This window comes from Grammomys surdaster, unplaced genomic scaffold (assembly GCF_004785775.1).
Source record: "Grammomys surdaster isolate TR1022 unplaced genomic scaffold, NIH_TR_1.0 382, whole genome shotgun sequence".
Taxonomy (NCBI): Eukaryota; Metazoa; Chordata; class Mammalia; order Rodentia; family Muridae; genus Grammomys; species Grammomys surdaster.
The window spans coordinates 616,012-638,748 of record NW_021604801.1 but is presented as its reverse complement, the minus strand read 5'-3'; the positions used below and the strand labels follow the sequence as shown (position 1 = coordinate 638,748).

General features: G+C 47.9%; 2 protein-coding genes across 8 annotated transcripts in view; one reads left to right on the top strand and one right to left on the bottom strand.

The window, feature by feature from the left end:
* CUNH3orf70 (chromosome unknown C3orf70 homolog) overlaps window positions 1-6,600 on the top strand; it is a 47,189-nt gene extending 40,589 nt beyond the window's left edge. The window contains exon 2 of the mRNA XM_028781273.1: window positions 1,971-6,600. Coding sequence (XP_028637106.1) covers window positions 1,971-2,527 — 557 coding nt within the window. The 3' untranslated portion in view covers window positions 2,528-6,600. The remainder of the gene's footprint in view (window positions 1-1,970) is intronic.
* A 5,285-nt stretch (window positions 6,601-11,885) lies between these two features.
* Window positions 11,886-22,737, bottom strand: part of Vps8 (VPS8 subunit of CORVET complex) — a 223,185-nt gene continuing 212,333 nt past the window's right edge. For all 7 annotated transcript variants that reach the window (XM_028781270.1, XM_028781266.1, XM_028781267.1 and 4 more), the window contains 2 exons: window positions 15,875-15,955; window positions 11,886-12,437 (listed from right to left, as the gene is read on the bottom strand). In XM_028781270.1, the coding sequence (XP_028637103.1) occupies window positions 12,288-12,437; window positions 15,875-15,955 (231 nt within the window). In that variant the 3' untranslated portion in view covers window positions 11,886-12,287. The remainder of the gene's footprint in view (window positions 12,438-15,874; window positions 15,956-22,737) is intronic.

The window sequence follows — 22,737 nt, the reverse complement described above, 5'->3', positions numbered from 1 at the left end:
CCTAGGAGAGGACTCCCTTGGGATATTGAGCAATATCTGGATTATTTTTTTATTGTCTAGAGAGGAGCTGTTCTGTTGTCAAATTCATAGCAAGAGGCTAGGCTAACCCTGGTATTCCCGGATAGCCCCAGGAAAGGATGATCTGGTGTAAAATCCCAGAGGTACTAAGGTTTAAAAGCAGCTACAATGTGTGTGAAGGATAGAACCCAGCCTGACTAAACCCACTCATCCAACAGGAAGGACACAGAGGACCCTCAGCAGCGGCTCCTGGCTCTGGAGTTTGCAAGGCTTCCCTCTTCCTTTGCAATTAAAATATATATGATAGGTAGATGGTAGTTGGATGACAGATAGATGGATGATCAATAGGTGGGTGATAGATGGATGATAGATGGGAGATAGATAGATAGATGAATGATTGATAGATGTTGATAGAGGGATGATTGATAGAAGATGATGGATGATAGATGGATGATAGATAGATAGATAGATAGATAGATAGATAGATAGATAATGTGTGACATCATCCATCCATGTGTCAGAGGATAACCTCAAATGTCTATCACCAATTTATTTGAGGGAGAGTCTTCCGTTGTTTATTGCTGTTCTGTAACAGGTTAGCTGGCCTTAAGCTCCTGGGAGCATCTCCTCTTTTGCTTTTCCCTGTAGTTTGTGGATTACACACAGGCCACACATCTGACTTTTACGTGGGTTCTGGGAATCTGAACTTAGGTCACGAGGGTTGCATTGCAAATTCTTTTATTATGAGACATCTTCCTGGACCCCATTTAGCTTTGTATTATGAGATAATTTTAGACTTACATCTGTGTGTGGTAGCAGTAGTTTTAATCCTAGTACTCAGGAGGTAGATGTGGGTGGGTCTACATAGCAAGTTCCAGGCTGGTTGGGGCTACATTGTAAGACCCTGTCTCTAATAATAGTAACAATAATAGTAATATTATTATTACTATTATTATTTTAGACTTACAAACTGCATAGTTTTGATCTATTTCCTTAGCAATTGGCACTTAAAAGACCTTCTAGATGTAGGAAAGAATTAAAGGGAACGTGGAAAGGAACATTTCAAGGCTCCATTGCATTTCTTACTCTGAGAAGCATCTGAGGGCCGAGAGAAGAGATAGAGATGAGAGAGGCCTGGGCTACCCTGTGTGTGCACCTGCCGGGTTTCCGGTCTGAAGTGACCATGGCATTGATGTCTGAGAGACAACAATTGATTCACTTGGGGCTTTAGAAAGATTCAGCCTTAGCTAGCTGTGCTGTGGTCAGGACAGTCTAGTAGGCTGCTACATACACGTGTGCATACTGACTAAAACACACCACCTAGGGCCTCAGGTATGGCTCAGTGGCAGCTCACATGCTCACCTCTGGGTTCCATCTCGAATACTGCAAGTGAAAACAAAGCCAAAACACAAAAACCTAGAAAGGGAAGGTCTCCCATATATTTTAGTAATACAGTAAAGTACTTCTGGCTTTTAAATATTTTAATATGTTTTAACCTATTATTAGAATTAAAAAATGAAGTTGCAGGCCTATAGTATATTGGTTTCTTTTCAGCTTGTGTTTGCCATATTGTTTCTGGGCACTGTGTCCAGTGACGGGTGACTTGTTTAAGATGAGGGCCCCAGAATCATCTGCCCACTCCAGACCCACAGAACAGTGGCATTTTTTTTTTACATTGGTGTTTGAATCCAAGGCCAAACACATGCTGGGTAGGCATTCTTTGTGAGTATCACTTAAGTTAAATTTCAGAATGTATTTTGGGTGACACACAGGATCTGAAGTGCCAGTGATGTGGATGTGACAGTGTCAGTGTGATGATGATGTTACTGGTTCGATCTGGTTGTCACCAAAATAATTAGAGAACGTGCTCTGTGGAGCCAGACTGTCTCAGCTATGCTAATACAGTTTGCATAGTGGGCCTAGGTTTCAGCTGTGTCTTATGTGTCCCGCAGGCAAATATGTGTATCAGCCTATGACCCCCGTGGAGCAGCTCCCAAGCACAGAGATCCCTGCAAGGCCGCGAGAGCCGACCAACACCATGCAAATCTCCGTCTCGCTCACTGAACACTTTCTGAAATTTGCGTCTGTCTTCCAGCCTCCGCTTCCCCCTGACTCGCCAAGGTACTGTATGATTTCCGATCTCTTCATCGACAACTATCAGGTTAAATGTATTAACGGGAAGATGTGCTATGTGCAGAAGCAGCAGGCGCCCCATTCCCAGAAGATGAGCCCTGAGGAGGTCTCTGCACACGATGCCTTAATTTCTAAAGAGAGTGACACTCCGAAACTGGATCACTGCTCCTCCCCTTCCGGTTCTGAGGACTCGGGGATCAACGCAATTGGGGCTCACTATGTGGAATCCTGTGATGAGGACACAGAAGAAGGGGCGGAGCTGAGTTCTGAGGAAGATTATAGCCCTGAGAGCAGCTGGGAACCCGATGAGTGCACCCTGCTCTCCCCATCGCAGTCCGATCTGGAAGTGATCGAAACGATGGAGACCACTGTGTAGGCAGCTGGGAACTGCGGCCGGGGTCCACCCTGAGCTTCTTCTGTTATTTGATTTGACGAGTCCTTTTCCAATACTCTTGGCATTTTCCAAGCCACATTACTAACCGTAGCAGTCCAGTGATCTGCTTAGTGTTCCCCTTATATTACCTTGTAATGACATTGTTTCCTTTTGTATCTTGCTTTCTATGTAGCATCTGGTGTCATGAGTTGTGACCCAGCCTTAACTTCACTGAGAACTTTGAGAGCGGTGGTGACCACAGCGACTCATAGGTCACATGGAGAAGCTACCCAGAGTGGAAGTAACCATAGTTTACCAGTAGCCTGTCCTTCGTGGTGAAGGCTCTTGCTCCGCTCTGCTTCCCTTTGGCGTGTCATGTGACACCTCTGTCCAGTTGGTTTCGGGGTTGGGGAGCAGCTCAGTTCTGGAAACAGTGTTGCAGCCAGTGTTCCCTCCCTTCCTTTTCTGTTTGTCACCCACATTGGCTCAGGACAAGAGTAGCCTCTGTTACTTCTAGAAGGTCCTTCGAGGACTCCTGGTGATGGCCGTGTCGCAGCCTCTGTGACTGAAAGGGTCTCTCTAGTTTGTGTCCAGTCCACCAGAGATTCAGGAGTCCAGTTCTCACCTCGAAGGGGCCACATTGTAGTACAGAACACAAGTCAAGCAGCTTGCTGTGCCCGGAGGATGTTGGAATCGGGAAGGAGTGGTGGACTCGGCCTGGGCTGGCTCAGAGCATTGCTACAGTGTCTGAGCTGGCCCCAGGTGGGTTCTACAGCGTCCACTGCCCTTCTTGATTGTTTTTCGGTTCAGGGAGAAGCATTTAGGTTTTGTAGGTATTATATTTAGGAGATAACACATCTGACATCTTAAAAAAGTACACAATAGTTTTAGTTAGCATGAAAATGCTAAGAGACAGAAGTCCTTTAGGGATTAGGAATGAATCTAATAGGTTTGATCTATTCTGCTTCGCTTGGTCGTATGAAGCATTAGAATGGCTTAGATGAGAAATGGACTAGAATTTGTATGATGCATGGATTTTATGCAAATGCAAAAACAGTTGAGATAGCTCACTGCTGAGTCAGGAAGATGTTTTCTGTAACACTTCTTCACTTTACTACCCTGGAGTCCACACACATTGTATGCATTCTCTCTCACAGACAAAATAGTGAGCAATTCCTTCTTATGTAGCTTTCTTCAAAACTCTGTTCCTAATTTGCTATCAACTGGGTATGCTCATGTGATCTTATTATCTGCCATTTCCCCAAATCTATCTGTGAGACATAGTATAAATCTGGGACCTTTTAACATACACTGTCATAAAACAAGAGTCACAGGGCTGCAGGGAGAACCACCTCAGATCCTGGCTGTGTGAGCAGGCACCATAGCCTTGCTGTGTGGTCAGCATCTCTGTACATCCCTGTGTCATTAGTGTGTACTGCAGGCAAGGAGACTGTGCTCTCTAGGCCTCCTCATTTGGGGTTCTTCACTATGTACTCTAGGAAGTATCTGCTCCCCAGTTGGATATGGAGTCCAAGTGATTGCTACTAGAACCTTCTCTAGGCTGATGAGCCCCAAACACCCAGTGTTCAGAGGCAGAATATGTGCCTTCCTCTGGAATGCATTAGTTAAAATGCCATGTGTGAGATAAGGATATAGCAAAACCCCCTACATACTTAAATTCAAGGTCTCATACCAAGGACTAGCAGGTACAGGGAGGGCAGGTTGGAGCTGCCATATATTGGCTGCTGGGTCATTCTCCTGGCCTGGGACAGTCTGGTGACATCTGGTGGGCCCTGCCTGAGGATCGTGGTGCCACACTGGCATGGAAATGAAACACATGAACCACATATCCTCATCCTGCACTTGGGCTGCGATGGCAGCAGTGGCACCATCCTCAAATGTGCTGTGGGTGAGCTCCTCAGCCCCCGAGGTAGAGAAGCAGACACACAGCAGGGCTTACTCCTGTACCTTTCCTATCTACTTTTTTGCTACAGGCCACTGCCCGAATACTAAACTAACTGGGGTCTAGAACCTGGGCTCCAAAGCCATGAAAACACGTGGTCATAGCCAAAGTTCTGAAGGTTGGCTATGTATTGGGCTTGGTCCCTTTATCAGTAATATCTGTGACTTTTGTCCAGGGTCCTGTTTTCTAAACCTCTGAAACTGCCACTCAAATTTGCCATCACTGTGATGGAATTTTTTGGATTTAATAACAATTGATGATCACATTAATTATTTGCACAATCTCTTTATAATTACCCTCACTAAGATGCACTTGCCGTTTTATAAAATTGGACACATTCCCTTGCATTCTTGGATCTCAAAACAGCATTTTCTAAATAAGCACAGCTGAGAGGTTTTTGGTTTTCTTCTCCTAACAGTGTTCATACCAGTAACTGTCTGAAATATGATTAAGCCAGAATTATTTCTCTATGCTTGCATTCTGAAATCAGCCGAAAAGACTATAAAAAATGTATAGCTTAACTGCAATTCTAGGCCTATTCTGTTCTTTGTTCTATGAAAGAATTTCTCTATAATCCTGATATTATAGTGCTGATTTGTATATGTGTATTCATAGGCACTTTAGAAATACTTAGACACAAAATGCACTATAGATGGTAAGCACAGTCGTGTTAAATAGGCTTTTGACTAACACTTGTACAGCGAGAGTTGAAAGCTTGAAATCTAGACCTTACAGGAGGCTTGCCTGGGGCAAGCCTTGGACCATGTGGATGGGTTTCTGTGGGATTCTGGCACTGTTACCACTTTTGAAAGGTTGTTGGGTACCAGGGTAATCCCACTAAATGTGGAGTATACTTTTCTTACATAACCAAGATTTTAAGTTTCAAGTGTGCCCATAACTTTTTTTGAGAAATGACAAAGCAACTAAAGTCCTTTTGGGGATAACTATTTGATATATTTAAAAAAAAAAAGGCTTTACTTTAAAACCTAGGTGGTTTTTGCCTTTAACATTTAAAGAATAATATGAGAATTTTGAGGACAACCCTGAAGAAAAAGTTGTTTTCCTAGAAGAAAAGACTCATGCCTCAAGGTGACACAGTACAGAAGAGACTAAAACCTTAGCTACAGTGTCCAAACACAACTCAGCACAACACAGTGTAATACAGTACAGATCCAGTGTCCCAACAGGCCACAATGCAACACGACACAGTACAATAACAAAATAACAATGCAACACTGAGCCACCAAGTCCAGAACAACCACACAGCTATTTTCTGACAAGTCTTTAGGATCTGATCTAGGATCTGACTGTCTCTTTTACTTCTTAACCTCACCTGCTTGCCTAATTGAAATAACTCGGTCTTCTAGGGTTGATCAGAACAAATTATTCTTATGTGAATTTGATTGCAACCAGACACTTTAGAAAGTCAAAATATCCATATATGCATGGTCGTGTAGATACTGCCATGTAAGGAAAAAAAGCACACATTTAAGTAAGATACTATTTATGTCATCTGCTCTTGATTGTTCCCGAATCCTATTTGCAAAACTTTATTGTCATGGTTTTGGCTTTTTACTTGAGGAAAGTATTCTAACTGGTCTCTCTCCTTCCCGTTTGTCCAGCGGTGCTGTGAAGTAGAGCAGTAGGTGCAGGCTGGGTACCCTGGGCTTTGTGGGGAGTGTGTTTCTGTGCTCCTTCTGTACCACACAGCCCAGAATGCCATCAGTATAAACTCAAAGTATAAACCTCAGTATAAACTTAAGGGCATTTCTCAAAATGAATTTGTTTCTAAATCTCACCTTGTCGTGACTATGGTGCCTGAACACGGGTGTACTGGAAGGGCGGGTGCGGTCCAGGGAGGAGCTGTTGCTGCTGAGGGCAGTGGGAAGCCTGTCTGAGGTTTGGATGGCGCCTCCAGGACACTGTGTTTACTTGTGTTAGGCTGTCTGTACCTTGCTTGTCACCTGCTGTGCGGGCTCTTTTGAATCTGTTTTGAAGTTTAAGCACAATGTTGGCCCTTCTGTAATTTCCTAAAATTCCATTGTTTTCCCCAGACAGCTGAACTTTAGGAGATATTGCTGTACAATAAACGTGGTTTCCTTTTGTACTAGAACGAGGCTGCTGTTGGAGTTTCTGTGTCACGTGTTTACTGTGTGTTAGGCACTAAGCAGTTCATACTCCTCACTGATTCAGACTTTCCAGATCTCCGTGTGCTTCTCGCCGCTTATTCCCGGAACTCTGTGTAAAACTTTGTGTTGGCTCCCATCAGGTTTATATGAAGTAAAAAAAAAAAACTATAACCCCATAAATAACATTTTTTTGCACCAATTTAGGCCCCCTATCCAGTTCATGAGCACTGTGTAAGACAGGTGCAGCTACAGGTTGAACAGTGAAGGAGGCTACTACCTCATGTGGCTCAGGGTCACCTGATCCCTAAAGCCCAGGGTATGGCAAGTCCTGAAATTCTATTTTTAAAAAATGTTTATTTATTTTTATTTTGTGCTTTTATTTTATCTGCCTGCATAGATGTCTGTGTGAGGGTATTGGATCTCTTGAAACTAGAGTTACAGAGGAGGAGGAGGAGGGGGAGGAGAAGGAAGAGGAGGAAGAGGAGAAAGAAGAAGAAGAGGAGGAAGAAGAGAAGGAGGAGGAGGAAGAAGAGGAGGAGGAAGAAGAAGAGGAATTGTCTCAGGTCTAAGGCAAACCCTAGGTGAGCTGCCATGTAGGTGCTGGGAATTGAACCTGGGTCCTCTGAAAGAGGAACTGGAGCTGCTCTCCAGCCCCCAGAAGCTAGTTTGATTCAGCATGTCAGCTTCTGGGCTTGGGTCCATGGGACAGCCTCTCCCAGGGACTGCTGTTGAATATACCAACAGTAATGCCTTCACCAAGCTTCTGATGCTGCCTTACCATTTCCAGTGTGGTCTTTCTAGCATCCCATGTGCAAACAAGGGCATCTGAGAAAGTGCTACAGCAGCACCGTTCACTAGTCAGGTCCAGATTTGAACCCAGAACACTGGCCCAGGAGTCCACACTCATGGCCCTTTGATTGCATTACTCCATAACTATATACAACCTAGTGAACACTGCCTGAGCCTGGCAGCTTGCCACACAGTGCCACATAAGTGCTGGAACAAGGCTGTGGTCTAGCCTCCCCTATCTGTGTACCCGATTACCTGCTAGTGTGTGTGTGCTCACATGTAGTGTTTCCGGCCAGCTCCACATTCAGATTGGCCCATGGCTTTTCCACTTCAGTCACGCCTTGGCCTGTACTCTAGGCTGGCTCTGCTTTCAAGAGCAGCAGCTTGTTCTCCTGGGGAATTCCCGAGGACAGTGAATCTATCTCATCTGCATGGACAGCTCAGTAATTTAACTCTGCAGGATTGTACTGCCACATTCTGGAAGGCATCCTATTGTTCGTAGCCTTACAAGTGCTAACTGCCTACAACCGTTCTGCAGTAAGCCAGGCTGGCATCTTGTCCTCATTACAGCCTGGGGACTGCCAATGCCTTTAACTGTCATTGTGCGGCTCAGTACTGAAAGAAGAGGGTAAGATGGGACCGTCTCTTGGCAGTTTCAGGAGAGATGGTCAGGTGGAGGTCCTTAGGAACCTCGGAGACACAATGGAAGTACTTTTGAGATCTGGGAAGGATGCTGAGTTATGCAGGTGGTTTTGTTACTTTTTGGAGTTTTCTAAAATGAACCTGTATTTCCACTGGCTAAAAAAACCATTTAGTTTGAAAATGGAACTCCTAGCCAATGAGTACAGGTGGTACCTCACTTCACAGGGTCTGTGGTGGAAAGTGGGGGGGGGGGGGGCCCCGCCAATGGACACATGACTGTGTATCTGTTGAGAGTCTAGGGCATTGCTGAAAGCCTGGAGCTAATGAGCATCTGCTGAAGAATGAGCTTTCCCAGGGGCTCCAACCATGGCTGGGAGCTTGTGGGCCGGGGAGATCTCTGGAGATGAAGGATTAGAAAGCTTGGGCTTTGTGGGATGTCTGTGCCCGGTGGCATCTAGCCTGTTACCTGGTGTGAAACGCCAATCTCTCTCAGCCCAGAGATCAATTATATCTGAATCTAGAATAATGAGAGACCCCAGCATAACTTAGACGCTGCAGGAGTAGATGGAGAAGACACCAATGATCTCAGTTGCTCAACGAACTCCGGACTCCGGGTGAACTTGCAGCCAGCACTGGGTATTGGTGGACAAATCACTGCAAGGTCAGGAGAGGTCGGCTGGGTCCAACTAGACTTTACTATGATTCCTTCAGATTGCTGGGAGTCTAAGAGGGGTTGATTCTAGTCCACAAGTCTCCCTTTAACCAACGTATCCAAAGGTCATGAATGCCTGATCTGTCCTGTTTTCCATCATCATCTATGTGGGCCACAGTCTGTTTCAGCCCTAGAGGGTCAGCAGTGGCAAATATGGCTGTCAGTAGGGAGTTGGCTGGACACTGCCAATGTGGTGAGGCTGAAATAGACACCGGAGTATTAAATGCTGGGCTCACGCATTCTTCTAGACGGAGGGACCAGATTAGGCAGGCTACAAGGTCCCCAGCCCATTTGAGGGCTGAGATGTAGCATTTCAAGTCTCTTAGAATTAAGTCACAACTCTCTTGTTCTAAGGAAGCAGATGCTGAGAATGCTGTGTGCCTGGCTTCTCAGTTACAGAAGTGCTGTAGTGGGAAGCTACTGCTTACCCCACCTCTCCACTCCTGGCTGCACGCAGTCCCAGCCGGCAGCTTTATGGTGGACCCCGCCAGCATCCGAACCCAACTAGTCTCTGGCTATGATGGGGACAGGAGACCAGTGACAGAGCCTTGCTCTTAGAGGTAAGTTCAGGAGAGAAGTCTGGGGTAGGTGGTATGTGAACTCTTTCCATCTGCCCAGTTCTGAAGCTGTAATTTCATGTAGGCATTCAGAAAGTCACTAAGCACCTCAACCTGCCCCTCGGCACTGCAAAAAAATCATTCTTGAGCTCATAACTAGCAGAGATACACATATGCTCACAAAAGTCAGACTCAAGAATGGCAATAGGCCAGTCGTTATTTCCTGGGATGCTCGCTCACATTGGAATTGGAATGAGTTAGTCTAGTCACAGTGGAATGCTGTTCAGGAGTGAGAGAGTATGACATGGACACACACACACACACACACACACACACACACACACGTGGGGAGGACTTGCTTATAATTCTCACTGATATGCAAATATCTGTGCAATTAGGAGTCAGGTTATTCTTTGACCTAGGGGTTGAGAATCTGCCTTGCAGGTTGCCTCTATGTGCTTGTTCATGTGATACACAGAGTTTGTGAACATTTCTGCCCACACCTGAGGAAAAAAAATGGTGACTTTAGGAAACAGTAGTGACACTTCCTGCTTGAAGCTGAGCCTGGCACATGTGTGGCACTCGTAACCTACCGACTGTGCCAACAGAACAAAGAGCACACCCTCCTGCCCTGAGCAGAAGTAGGCGGATTAATGAGCACTATGAACAGTACCATGGGGAGTGTTCCCTGGAGCACTGACAAGGTGAGAACCAAATGCTGTTTTCCTGGGGTGGGGTAATAAGGGGCTGAGAAGGGCTTCACAGAGAAGCCTGGAGCAAAAAGAGGGACCTGAGTGTCCCGAGAAGGAGGGGACATGCACTTCCATGCTGGGGCAGCCCCTGGAGCTCAGTTGTGCTCTGGCCTTCCCTGGAGTGCTCCTGACCTACCAAGAAGGCCACATAGCAGGAGGCCTTTCTTGTGCTCTGGGTGCAGCTGCAGCTTTGGGAAACAGTTTCTGCAGACGAAGCTGGGTGGAAACACTGTTCTAAAAGGATCCCCAAAGTTCTGAATTATTTATCTGCTAAAGCATTCACCGTGGATGAGCTGGTATTTCTCTCACATAGTCTCTCCCTGCCTCCTGGCAGCCATATTGGGCCACACCTTTATAAAACATTTTCCCAGACATCTTGAGAACTTTGCTGTGTGTCGGAGCTTTTCAGAGGAACCAGCAGCTTGCCTCAGCTTGGGGGAGCTGAGAGGGAAGCAGTTTGGGGCTGAGCCTAGAGCCCTGCTCCTGCTGGCAGCCTAGTGCTGTCCCTTATGCTTTGTCTCTTTGGAGCATTTGCAGAAGCACTTTCTCTGGCTCTCTGCATTCAATGCTGGAGCCTTACGACCGTCACAAAGTTCTGTAGAGGGGCCCTCATCTGTCCCAGCGAGAGCTGTAGCAGGCATTGATGTTTCTGACCAGGAGTAGCATGACTTAAGCAGAGGACCGGGGTCCCCCAAAAGTGTAGCTTAAGGGTCTCTGGGACATCTCTCCCCTCTCCTAAGGGGCTAAGGGGGCAGCAGCAGGACCTAGAACTATGGTCATGGGGTGGGTAGGGAGGAGTCTCTATGGGTGAGGGGGCTTGCCATATAAGTGAGAGGACCGAGTCTGCATCCCCAGAACCTGTACAAGAGGTTGGGGGCTGCACGTGCCTGGAACTCCAGCATAGAGGGGTAGGGACAGAGAGATGGATCCTGGGAGGTCTCCTGTCCACCAGCTTACCCAAATCACTGAGCTCTGCAATGCAAGAGAACAACCCAGGCATGTGCACTGAAGAAAACAAACAGAAAAAACAGAGGCAGATAACTAGGAGTCGACCCTGGGGCTGCCTGTCCCACCTTCTGAGCTTGGCTCCCCACCTCTCACCTCCTAGAAAGCTCCGTCACAATGTCAGCAGAGCCAGTGTCTGTCCCCATACCAAACTGAACTGAACCTCAAGACACCACTTGGTAGAACCTCTGGTTAAGTGCTAGAAGAGGGGACAGGTGGGATCCCAGATGCCAGGGCCTGGGGCCTCAGCTCAGGCTTGCTACAACCCTAGTACACCAGGGCCTGGCACTCACAGGGGACACCTGAGCCACTCCAGATGAGCCGGGGGTGGGGGGGGGACACTCTTGAAAGCACACTCTGTTTCTTCTGTGTGTCTGTTGGTTCTCTCAGCCTTGATTGATCAGTGAGTCTCCATGCTCTCCTTCAGGTGGAAAGTACCACCCCGCACCTTCTTCTGGACTCACTTGGGAGGTGCTACTCCTTGAGAGGTTCTACTTCTCCACAGCAGCAGCAGGCTCTGCTCTGGGTGTCTGTTCTGCACACGGATTGCTCGTGGGTTTGCTCAGCTGTCCACGAGAACTGAACCAACGGCATGAGCCATCTGAGTCTCTGTATAATGAATAACCATGTCTGCTACAGAATGACATAAAGGTCCAGAACCCAGCAGGCCCAGGCACTACTCTCCTTGACTGCCCTAACCCGGCCACAGGAACACCTGAATCTTGAAGCCCAAATGGAGCCTGTGATGGAGCTGTTTGTCTAAACAGCCTTAGGGTCCTTGGACAGACTGACAACCGGGACACTGGCAGGCATACAGGACTCAAACACTGAGACATTTATTGTTTCAAAGGGCAGGTCTCTGTTCACATGGGTTTTAACATAAACATATCAACAGACATGCCTGCTTCCCAGAGTGCTGCTCTCCCCAGGCCAACCTTTGCGGTTCACAGTTGATGTGCTTCCCCAAACCCTTTGTTACACTGAATGTAGTTGGGTAAATGTTACTTTCTAAAGGGCTGGGCAGTAATATTTTGAGCGGAATGAAACCGGCCCGTCTGCTGTCTGACCTGCAACAGGGAGAGTGCACTGAGAAGGGAAGGGTGGTAGGGGGCTCCAGGGCCCGGCTTGGGCCTCCAGGCAGGAGTGTGGCAAAGGTTGATCCTGTCCAGTGGGTCCTTTCTGCTTCCTGCAGCCTGGGCTCTTCCAGGGAGGCCTCAGTCTTCAGCCACAGGTGGAGGTGCAAGCTGGAGCTGGAAGTTCTCATTCTGGAAGATGCTGTTGAAAGCAGGCCCGCTCTGGGAGCCAGCAAACGGCCTATAGCTGTCACCACCTCGGTTCTGGGAGAGCTCCATAAGGAGAGCCAGCTGCAAGGAAAAGGAAACATGTGGGGGGGGGGGGGGGGCCACAGTCCTGGGGGGACAAAGATGGAGAGGACACATGTGGGGGGTGAGGGTACAGTCCTGTGGGGACAAAGGTGGAGAGGGTCCTGTTCCTCTGACCACATGAATGAGAGTGCTACCTTGTCAGAGGAGTGAAAAACCTGTTTGGATCCTGAGGCCATGTCTCGTGGAAGGGGTGTGTCCCTGGGCACAAGAGGAGGCTGCCTGGGTGGGGCCTCCCAGGCACAGCTGGCCTCCCTGTGCACAGCCGCCCTGTAGGCAGACCTCTGTCATCACACAACTCCCATATGCTTCTTTGGAGTGTACAGTGCAGAATGACTGCTGGCTCTCTCTTTGGCAGCCTGACCACCTGGCCACCAATCCAGTCTGCGCTCCAGAACAGCACTCATGGCTCCCACCTCTCTCCAAACTCGCCCTCCTACCTGCAGCTGTATACATCCGCCAGTGGCCTTAGCAATGTCCTTTGTCTGCCCATGGTTTGGTTCTGCCATTCCTGCCAGCCCACTGAGGAGCCAGGCTGTGTACCTAAGTTGCCTCCTCTTACCCAGCTGGCTTTCTGTAAGTCAGAGCCTGGTAGCCTAGTGTCAGATGCCCTCAACAATCAGGAAATGAGAGCATATCCAGGAGCTGAGAGACCTCCGGCCTGCTAAGCAACAACACCCAGACTCTAACTTGAGGGGAGACTCAGGGCCAAGATGCAAGCGTCCTGGAACAGTGGATGGGACCTGGAGATAGAGCACGGTGCCCTGCTGCTATTCTTCACGGGACAGTGATGAATGCCTTCTGTAGGGTGATGTAGCAAGTGAGCCTTCAAATGCCTCATGGGGACTGTGTGCATCTGTCTCCTGGCATAAGTCAGTCCTGGAATGTCTGCAGGCCACAGGTCTTTTGAGGGCCAGACAGGCTGGGTGCTTTTCAAGAATGGCATTTCTAGTTCCTGGGGAATGACTCACTCTGGGCCTCTTGGCTGTCAATGATAAGGTGGAATTCAAACTCAGATCCATGTGGCAAGTCCTGTTCAGCCAAGCTGTCTGTGGTCTTGCCTTCTGAAGGTGACATGCCCTGTGCCCTGCTTGCCTGCCCTGACTTCTATCTGTCCTAATCTCTGGCAAGGAGTCTCCTGTCACTTGAGCAGTAACAGTACAGAGCTCATTTGCTGGTTGGCCGACAGCAGAACCAGTGGCTACAATACTTGGGGAGCCAGTGAAGCCCTCTAAGCTCTAAGGAACGATTTATCAGATCTAATCCAGCCCCCAGTCCTGGCTCAGCAACACAGCCACAGTCTAATGCACACTCTGTCACAGTCAGCCTCAGCTGTCCTCCTGAGACAAATGGTCACCTGGGATGGGTGAACCACAACTGAAGAACTGCCTCCATCAGATTGGCCTGTGGGTAGGTCTGGGGGGCATCTCCTCTTTTGGTAATTGATCTGGTGGGTCTAGCCCACTGTACCTGGTGTTACCCACAAGCAGGTAGGCCTGGGCTATAGAAGGGAGGCAGAGGAGCAGCACTCCTCTATAGTTTCTGCTTCAGGTCCTGCCTGCAAGTTCCTACCCTGAGCTCCTGCCCTGACTTCTCCTGATGGAGGACTGCAATTTGTGGGCTGTAATAAACTCTTCCCCCCCCCCCCCCAGTTGCTTTTGGTCATGGTGTTTGTCATGGTGTGCATGCTTACACTCTGACCATGAGCTCTGGCCTGTGAGGTGGCATGTGCGGAAGGCCGGGTCACACAAAGGGCCAGGGCTTCCATGGGTACCCTGCAGGGTAGGGACATGTCAGCTTGAACTTCCTACCTCTGTAATCCAATCAGCCTTGGACTGGTCTGTGAGGAGATTATGCCCAAGATTTCCAACAGAACATTTTGGGGTGTCTACATTCTGACACTAAGGCAGAGAGACCAACCACAAATCATGGCTCCTACTTCTTAGGTCTTACTTCTTCCTGTAACTTACTGACTAGGAAACAGACTCTGAGTAAGGCTCAGAATGTGATGTAGATGTTGATTCTGACTCTAGTTCCTGGCCAGAACTTGGTGGCAAACAGGAAGAGACAGAGTGATACCACTCAGTTCAGTTAAACTGCAGGGTCTCATTTGGGACATTGTGGAAATTTCCAGAACCTCTGTCCAGGCCAGCAGCTCAAGAGGAAGTACTGGTTTCCCTCAGTGTCTGTTTCAGTGAGAGTAGGGCTGTCATGCCCAGGGACAGCTCAGAAAACCACTGGGCTGGGGGCATCTGGGTGTGCCTTGAAGTAGAGGTGCTGAAAAGTTCTTGTTCCCTCCCTGAAGGGGCTGGGAGCCAGCATGGGCCATCCAGAAAGTAAGGGACAAGAAGGCAACACAGTAGTCAGACTTGCATGACCTCTGTGGGAACGAGGAACTCTTACCCAGAGCACAGGCAGTCTGGAGGGAAAATGTCTAGGGGTCCAGAAAGGATGCTGCTTCCTGGACCTGCTCAGGAAGAGGGCTGAGCCCAGGATGCTGCCAGGCCTGTGCTCTTGATGACTGGGTGGGACATGATCCAATCTTGAGGCAGGCACTAGGGAAGGAAGGGCAGGCTGAGAGCCAGGGGAACAGTGTAGTCTACTATGGATGCCTGTGCAGTACTGGCTGCTAGTAGCCTCCGAGCCTGTACTCTTCTTCCACCACGTTAAAGATGAAGAGTCTAGCCATGCCCAATTTCCCAGTCTACACTACAAATAGCTAGGTGGTCACAGATCTGAAGCTTGGCAGTCTCAGATATACACAACGGCCTCCTGGAGGAGGAAATAGGCTTCTGGCTTGCTCTGTGGACACAGAGCCTCGGGGAGGTAAGCAACTGTGCAGACAAGGGAAGGAGTATGTACAAATTCTAGGCGTTGTTCTTGAAGAGTACACTATCCTTGTCTTCCTTTTTCTCTGCTTGCTAGCTGGCATGCAGAAGCAGTGTGAAAAGCTGGAGCACCAATGCTGAACTAAGTGGGTGTCCACTTCAAGTTGGAAGAGACCTGGAGGTTCAGGGTGGTGCCCTGGCTTTCTACATTTATACTTCCATCTTGTTCAAGCCTCTGTTGCTTAGCACTGGTCTTTCATGGCCCAAATAAATTCAACTAATGCAGATGTTGAGGGGGCCTGGCTATAGGGCAGGTTTGGCAGTCTCAGATATACACAATGGCCTTCTGAAAGAGGAAATAGACTTCTGGCTTGCTCTCATGGCCAGACATGGGCCTTCTGTGTCCTTGCAGCCTGGGGGGAGGTAAGCAATAAATGCCTCTCTATTGCTCTTTCATCAAACTGAGTGCTGTTGGGGCCAGGACAGGTATGACAGGCACTACCTAAGTTAGAGCTGGACGCAGGGCTCCAGGACACTGCCTTTCCCCAACAGTAAATCCTGCATCGGATACATCAGTCACACAAACATTACCCTAGAACTTCCTCGGTAGAGCCGGCAGAGCTGATCAAAGGCTTGCATTTGCTGTGGGTCCAGAACAGGTTCCGAGTTTGCCTAGGAAATAAGAATGATCCGATTAATAATGACACGTCTGTCCCTGGCAGCTTCTGACCTGCCTCACACGGATGAAGCAAGACCTCGCAGTTCCCTCATGTGTCTGAAGAAGATTATGCTCCTGGCAACTGGGGGATTTGTTTGAGCATGTGGAAGCTGTGGCCTGGCCACCCGAAGGCCTGCTTGGATGCTCCTCCCAGCTGGGTCTTCCATCTGCGGTCCCTTTCCCCACCATTTTCTCTAAACCTCTCTCAAGGGCTTCTGAGCAGAGGACCTTTGGTCCATCCGTTCTTGTCCTCTCATATCCATCACTTGATGTGGCTCCCACAGATACCCATTCTTTGCCATATCCTTGTTCGTTATAACTTTGGCTAAAAGACCAGTCTGCAGCTGCTTGAAGAGGGGGGTCCCTGAAGTGTCACCCCATCCCCTCCTACCCCCATGGTTCTCACACCAAGGTCACCATGTGACCTTGGAGAGTACTTTCATTCCCCTGACCCTGGAGGTGACCCTTGGGAGGTCACTGAACGTTAAAGCTACATGATATTTTGCCTCCCACCACCGGAGCTCAGTTACGCCTGCTGCTGTAACAGACACCACTGGTTAGGGGTTTATGTCAGAAGTGTTCCATGCAAAGGCCAGTAAAAACTGTCTGTCCTTGCCTTGCACTGTGAACCTCTTAGGCAGAAAGGAAAAGGGTTTCTCAAATACACACCCCATACGAGTGACTGGAAGTGCTTTGGTGCTGAAGCACATGGTGTCCCATGTAAGCTAGAGGGTTAGCCCTGAGGCCTAGCACAGATAACACCTGCAGGAAACTGAACACAGGCAGAGCCCTGGCTGCTGTGTGTCACCTGCAGGCCATCTCACCAAGTCCTCAAAAGCACTCTATAAGAAAGGTCCTGGCAGATTCATTTTCCCACCAAGGATATTAACTATAATTAATTAAGGGTGTGTGTGGATGCCATTGTGCCTGAATGGAGGTAAAAGACAACTTAAAGGAATCAGTCTTGGGCTAGAGAGATGGCTCAGTAAGAGTACTGTCTGCTTTTCCGAGGTCATGAGTTCAATTCCCAGCAACCACATAGTGGCTCACAACCATCTGTAATGGGATCCGATGCCCTCTTCTGGTGTGTCAGCGACAAGATGCTCATATATATTAAATAAATGAATCTTTTTTTTAAAAAAAGGAGTCAGTCTTCTACTATGTGAGTCCTAAGGATGGAACCCTGCTTTGGAAGGTTTTAGAGGTAGCCTCTACCCACTGAGGCATCTCACTGACCCTGATGTGAATTTTAGATAGTATGACATTCAGAACCTTTAAGAGATTTGTAAGTTGGATTTGTCTTCTCAAAATGGCTCTGCTTCTTTCCCTTAACATTTTCACCACTCTCAGAAAATAGCTGAGTCAAGTTAGGAAGGGAAACAGCGCTGTCAGAGACCAGCCTTGCTGGCCTGGCCCACAGGTACCATGCCTGTCTTCCAGTGAGAGGAAAGAAGCAGCTGAAGAAGGCTCACAGCTCCTGGGTTTCTAGGGTTCCAAACAACATGTCATAGCTGGTCTGACTTTTGGCTCCCTCAGTTCTTGATGCACTTGACAATATGGCTGGCTGAGGAGGTGGCTCTGAGGCAGTGCTTGCTCGAGGCTAGCTTTCTCCTCTTAGGAACCCCTGCTGGCGGTGGGGGTAAGGGAATTGGAGTATGGGGGTAGGGGGATGGTATAGTCCACAGTGGGCAGGGCCCTGTAACATCCATAACAATGAAGACAATCCTACACAGACACACCCACAGGCTAACCTGATTGAGATTAAATCTTCATTAAGACTCTGGGTGGAGTCAAGCTGAAACTTAAAACTAACTAGCACAGGAGAGTTCAACAGGAAATGAGCAGAACAGAAGAGAAGGGCCTAGTGAAACACTGGGGAAGGTTGGCCACTTAAAAGATTGCAGGCAGAGCCGGGCAGCGTGGTGGTGTGCTGAAGGGCACCACTATGATGAACAAGAATGTGGTGAAGAGTAAAGATACAAAGAGAAGCAGGAGGAGCCTCAAGCAGGAGAGCTGGCCCCAGTGGTGTGTGTACAGGACAGCCAGGCCCAGCTCCAGGGCTCTGAGGTGGCCCAACCCCACGTCTACCCCACCTATGATGTGCTGGAGCACGTGAAGGGGGTCAGTCTTGCAGATCCATAGCTGCAGGATCTCCCTGACACAGGGCAGGATCCAGTGTTGACGAGGTAGCAGGAGCCAGAGGCCTGGAACTATACAAATGACCCATTGCAATGAACATTTGCAAGAAAAGTTGTTTGAGTAAGAGGTTATACTGTGTGACACCGCATCTTCCACAACTACATTTTTATTTTTAACTTAATTTATTTTTGTTGTTGATTTTAGTTGTGGGGGAGGGCAAGGGCAGAGGGTGGATATGGAGGGATGGGGACATGAGCGGCTTGGGGTGCATGATGGAAAATTCACAGAGTCAATAAAAAGTAAAAAACAAAAAAAGACTTTCAAAGGCCAGGTTAACACATGGCAGAGCAATATGAGCAAGAGAAGCTGTCCCCTTATGCAGACACCTGTCTTTGGCCTTGAAGGGATATTAAGCCATGCATCAAACCTCAGGAAACTATACCTCATGAGATATCCTGACAGAAAATGATGGTGGAGACACGAGGGTGTTCCAGATGGCACTGGGCACTTCTGAAGATTACTGAGATTCCCCAGACCCTGTAATTAGAAAACCTGTGCTGGACACTTAAGTTTTGTTACTGTCTTTCTCCCATCCATCCTTCCTTCCTTCCTTCCTTCCTTCCTTCCTTCCTTCCTTCCTTCCTTCCTTCCTTTCTTCCTTCCTTCCTTTTCCATTCCTCCCCTCCACTTCAACTAGGTCTCACTGTGAAGTCAACACTGGCCTCAGACACACAGTAGGCCCACTTTTGCCTCCTGAGCAGCCGTGTCCTGTGTGTTCCAGGCTGGTTTAGACTTGTTTAGACTAAAAGGTCTGCTGCCAGAGAAACAGTGACTGAAGAAACTTGGTGGCAGCTATTTCTGTAAGCTGAGATAAACACTGGGTTGGCTTTATATTATTTCTCACAAATATGCAGTTTTTCTAAAATCTAGATTTTTCTCATTTACTCATTTTATTCCATCAGCTATCTTTTGGAGGCAATTAAGATCTTTTTAGGAAAGTGAAGGTCATGCCACAGGGTAGTAGAATGGACTGCTAAAAACAGAACCACATCATCAAGCCCTTGGGAAATACTGGGTAGCATGTGGGTCTATTCTGGGCAGGGATACACCAGGGCCTGCCCTTGGGAGTTTGCTGGCTGAGTCAGAAGTACAGAAATCTCAAATAAGGTCCATTCTGACCCAGTGGATATTGTTAAATGCTGGTTCCAATGGAAATCTCAGAATGTGGATACTTATATTCAAGGCAGGAGGATATTTTGTTGTAGGCAAGTCTGGGACACATCTCTTAAAAAAAAAAACATTTTAGTGATAAAAACAGATGCAGGGTAACAGGGATGGAGTGGGGCAGAAGACATGTACCTCAGGCAGCTGAGCAGGTGGTGACTACACTGTCCCTCATGGTGTCCTGAGGGTGACAAGACACTCTTAGCTTATAGGTGCTCCATTTCCTGGCTCAATTGTATCCAGCCAATTCATTACTGCTTGTTTTTCCCATGGTGACTCAACTAGTTCTATTGCTTTCAACATTCACTGGCTTCACACATACCCTGGTAATCCTTGTTAAGACTGTTTAACCAGGCCCCCAGTTGAGGGACGGGGCCACTCACCCATCTCAAAAATATTAACCCAGAATTGTTCTTGTCTAAAGGAAATGTAGGGACAAAGAGTGGAGCAGAGACTGAAGGAAAGGCCATCCAGAGACTGCCCTACCTAGGGATCCATCTGCAGACCCCAAACCCAGACACTATTACTAATGCCAAGAAGCTCTGGCTGGCAGGAGCCTGGTATAGCTGTCTCCTGAGAGGCTCTGCCAGAGCCTGACCAATACAGATGCAGACGCTCACAGCCAACCATTGGACTGAGCACAGGGACTCCAATGGAAGAGTTAGGGGAAGGACTGAAGGAGCTGAAGGGGTTTGAAACCCCATAGGAAGAACAACAGTATCAACCAACCAGACCCCCCAGAGCTCCCAGAGACTAGACTACCAACCAAAGAGTACTCAGAGGAACTCATGGCACCAGCTGCATGTGTAGCAGAGGATGGCCTTGTTGGGCGTCAATGGGAAGGGGGGGCCCTTGGTCCTGTGGAGGCTCGATACTCCAGCATAGGGGAATGCTAGGGTGGTGAAGCAGGAATGGGTGGGTGGGGGAGCACCCTCATAGAAGCAGGGGGCATGGGGGATGGAATAGGGGGTTTGAAGAGGGTAAACTGGGAAGGGGGATTACATTTGAAATGTAAATAAACAAAATAACCAATAATAATTTTAAAAGGTTGTTTAACCAGATCATAGTGTACTTGATACACTATGGTTTAGATCTTACTGGATTGGATGCTTTACATTTTTTTTCTATGTAAACCCAGTTACATAAATTAAAGGCAGTTGGGAGGTTTGTCCAACAAACATGTGTAACATACACATGCACATGGAGGACATTTTTCAAGGCACATGGCATACTCAAGTGGGATGTTGGGGCTGGTACTGAGCTCTGGTCGTGCTAAGGTCATGTTCCAGGCCTCTATCAGGCCTTTAAGTTTATTGGAGCTGCCAAGAGAAGGGGTTTTTAATAAGGTATCTATGGTGGTTTGACTGAGAATAGCCCCATAGGCTCATATATTTGAATGCTTGGACCCTAGTTAGTGGAACAGTTTGGGAAGAATTAGGATTCATGGAGAAGGTGTGTCACTGGGGGTGGACTCTGAGATTTCAAAAGCCTACACCAAACCCAGGGTCTCTGTCTGTCTGTCTCTGCAACCTTCAGATTAGATATGAGCTCTCCTTACTGCTCCAGTACCATGCCTGCCTACCACCGCATGCTTCCTGCCATGGAATAATAACCTGCTGAAACTATAAGCAAGCTCCCAATTAATGCTGTATCTTTACTGCCCTCTGGGGGGTTTGCAGGAGCCCTGAGACCATCTAGAGCCACTGCAGGACAGTGATGTCCCATGGGTGGCCAGAGCCATACAGTGTCTACAGACAAATAGGACAAAAGGGAAGTGAGACAGCTGTCTGTTGAAGTGCTCAGGACCTCTTAGGTGCTCGCCTGCCATCAAGCCCTTTCTTAGCTGAGAGTCATAAATTTTAAATGGTACCAAAGGTTGTGCACACAACTGATATATACATATATATATGTATAAGTTTATTGGAGTTTATAAATATATATGTTTATTATATATATATGTGTATGTATATCTATGTGTGTGTGTACATATGTGTATACATGTATATATGTATGTATACACACACGAACACACACACACGCACACACACATATCTGCTTCTAACGGGAGGGAAGTGAGGGTGGACAGGGCTCTGGCAAACAGCTGTTCACTGAGGGATGTGACTATGTGACCTCTGAGATGCTGACTGGTTCCCATTCTACTACCTCCAGTCTTGTGAACTGGGATTCAGGTCTGAGGCTCAACAGGGATTTCTAGAGATTCTAGTGTGTCAGGCCTTGGGCACAAAGACAGACAGTGCTTTCTTTTGCAAGTTGCCTTAGTCATGGGTTTTCTTCTCAGCAATAGAAAAGTGTAAAAGTAACTTTTATTTTCCTGATGTAATTGTCACCTCAGAGGTTTACTGTCTCTGTCTGCTAACCTAGGCACTCCTGAGCTATCAGTAACGAACACTTTAGCAGAGAGAACAAAGGCCTCTGACAGGGGCACCACACCTGCTCTCTACCCAAAAATCTGTTCAGCAAACATTTGTGAAAACCCACATCTCGACTCATTCCAAGCTGTCAATTGTACAGCTGCACTTTGTAGACATCTCTATGGTCTTGGGCAAGTTTGTCCTATGTATTGGCCAAACCATCAATTTAATTTTATTTAACCAAGTTTGGGGAAAGTGTTATTTTTAAACATCAGGGGGAAAAACAATTACCAAACAAGGCCTGTGCCACTACAGAGGCCTGGGGCTAGAGGTTTGTGCTGAGCCCTGCATGGAGATGAAACTGGTTTTAACAGTCACTAACCTGGATATCTCAGGTTGAGTCACCTGCTCTCTTTGAAAGAGTGGGTTGTTTTTGACTTTCGGTAACATGGGGATACGGATCAGAGCTTCCAACATTGAAAGGCTAAGAAGCTGGAAGGAAAGCCATGCCCAGAACTCCAAGAGCTCCCACAGGGGCTGGTAGTTAGAATACATAGAATGGCCTTCAGGCCCTGTGTACACAGTCTCTATTGTGTGACTCCATCCTAATGTGACCAGAGACCCAGAGAGAAAGGCGCATTGAAGCCCAGTGCAGAGGCCACAGTGATGAGGCTGTGGAACAAGAAGGTACACGCTACGTGGTACGGTATGGAACAAAGGGAATGGGACCCTGAAAACGGACGCCAAAGCAGCCTGCTCGCTCGGCAGCAAGAGCTCTGCTGGAGCAGCTCTGGGATAAAGACCTGCCCATCAGATGACTGGAAGGATGGGGAAGATGAGTGAGGTGTCCTTACTCCTTCTGATTTAACGATTTTCCAGAAATGCTCTGCAATGCGGAGAAACTCATGCATAGACATACAGTGTGGAGCGCTGCTGCCACACTCTAAAGATGGCGCCTTGCTGCTTTGGAGTAAATAAGTCCTTATTTGGTCGAGAGGATG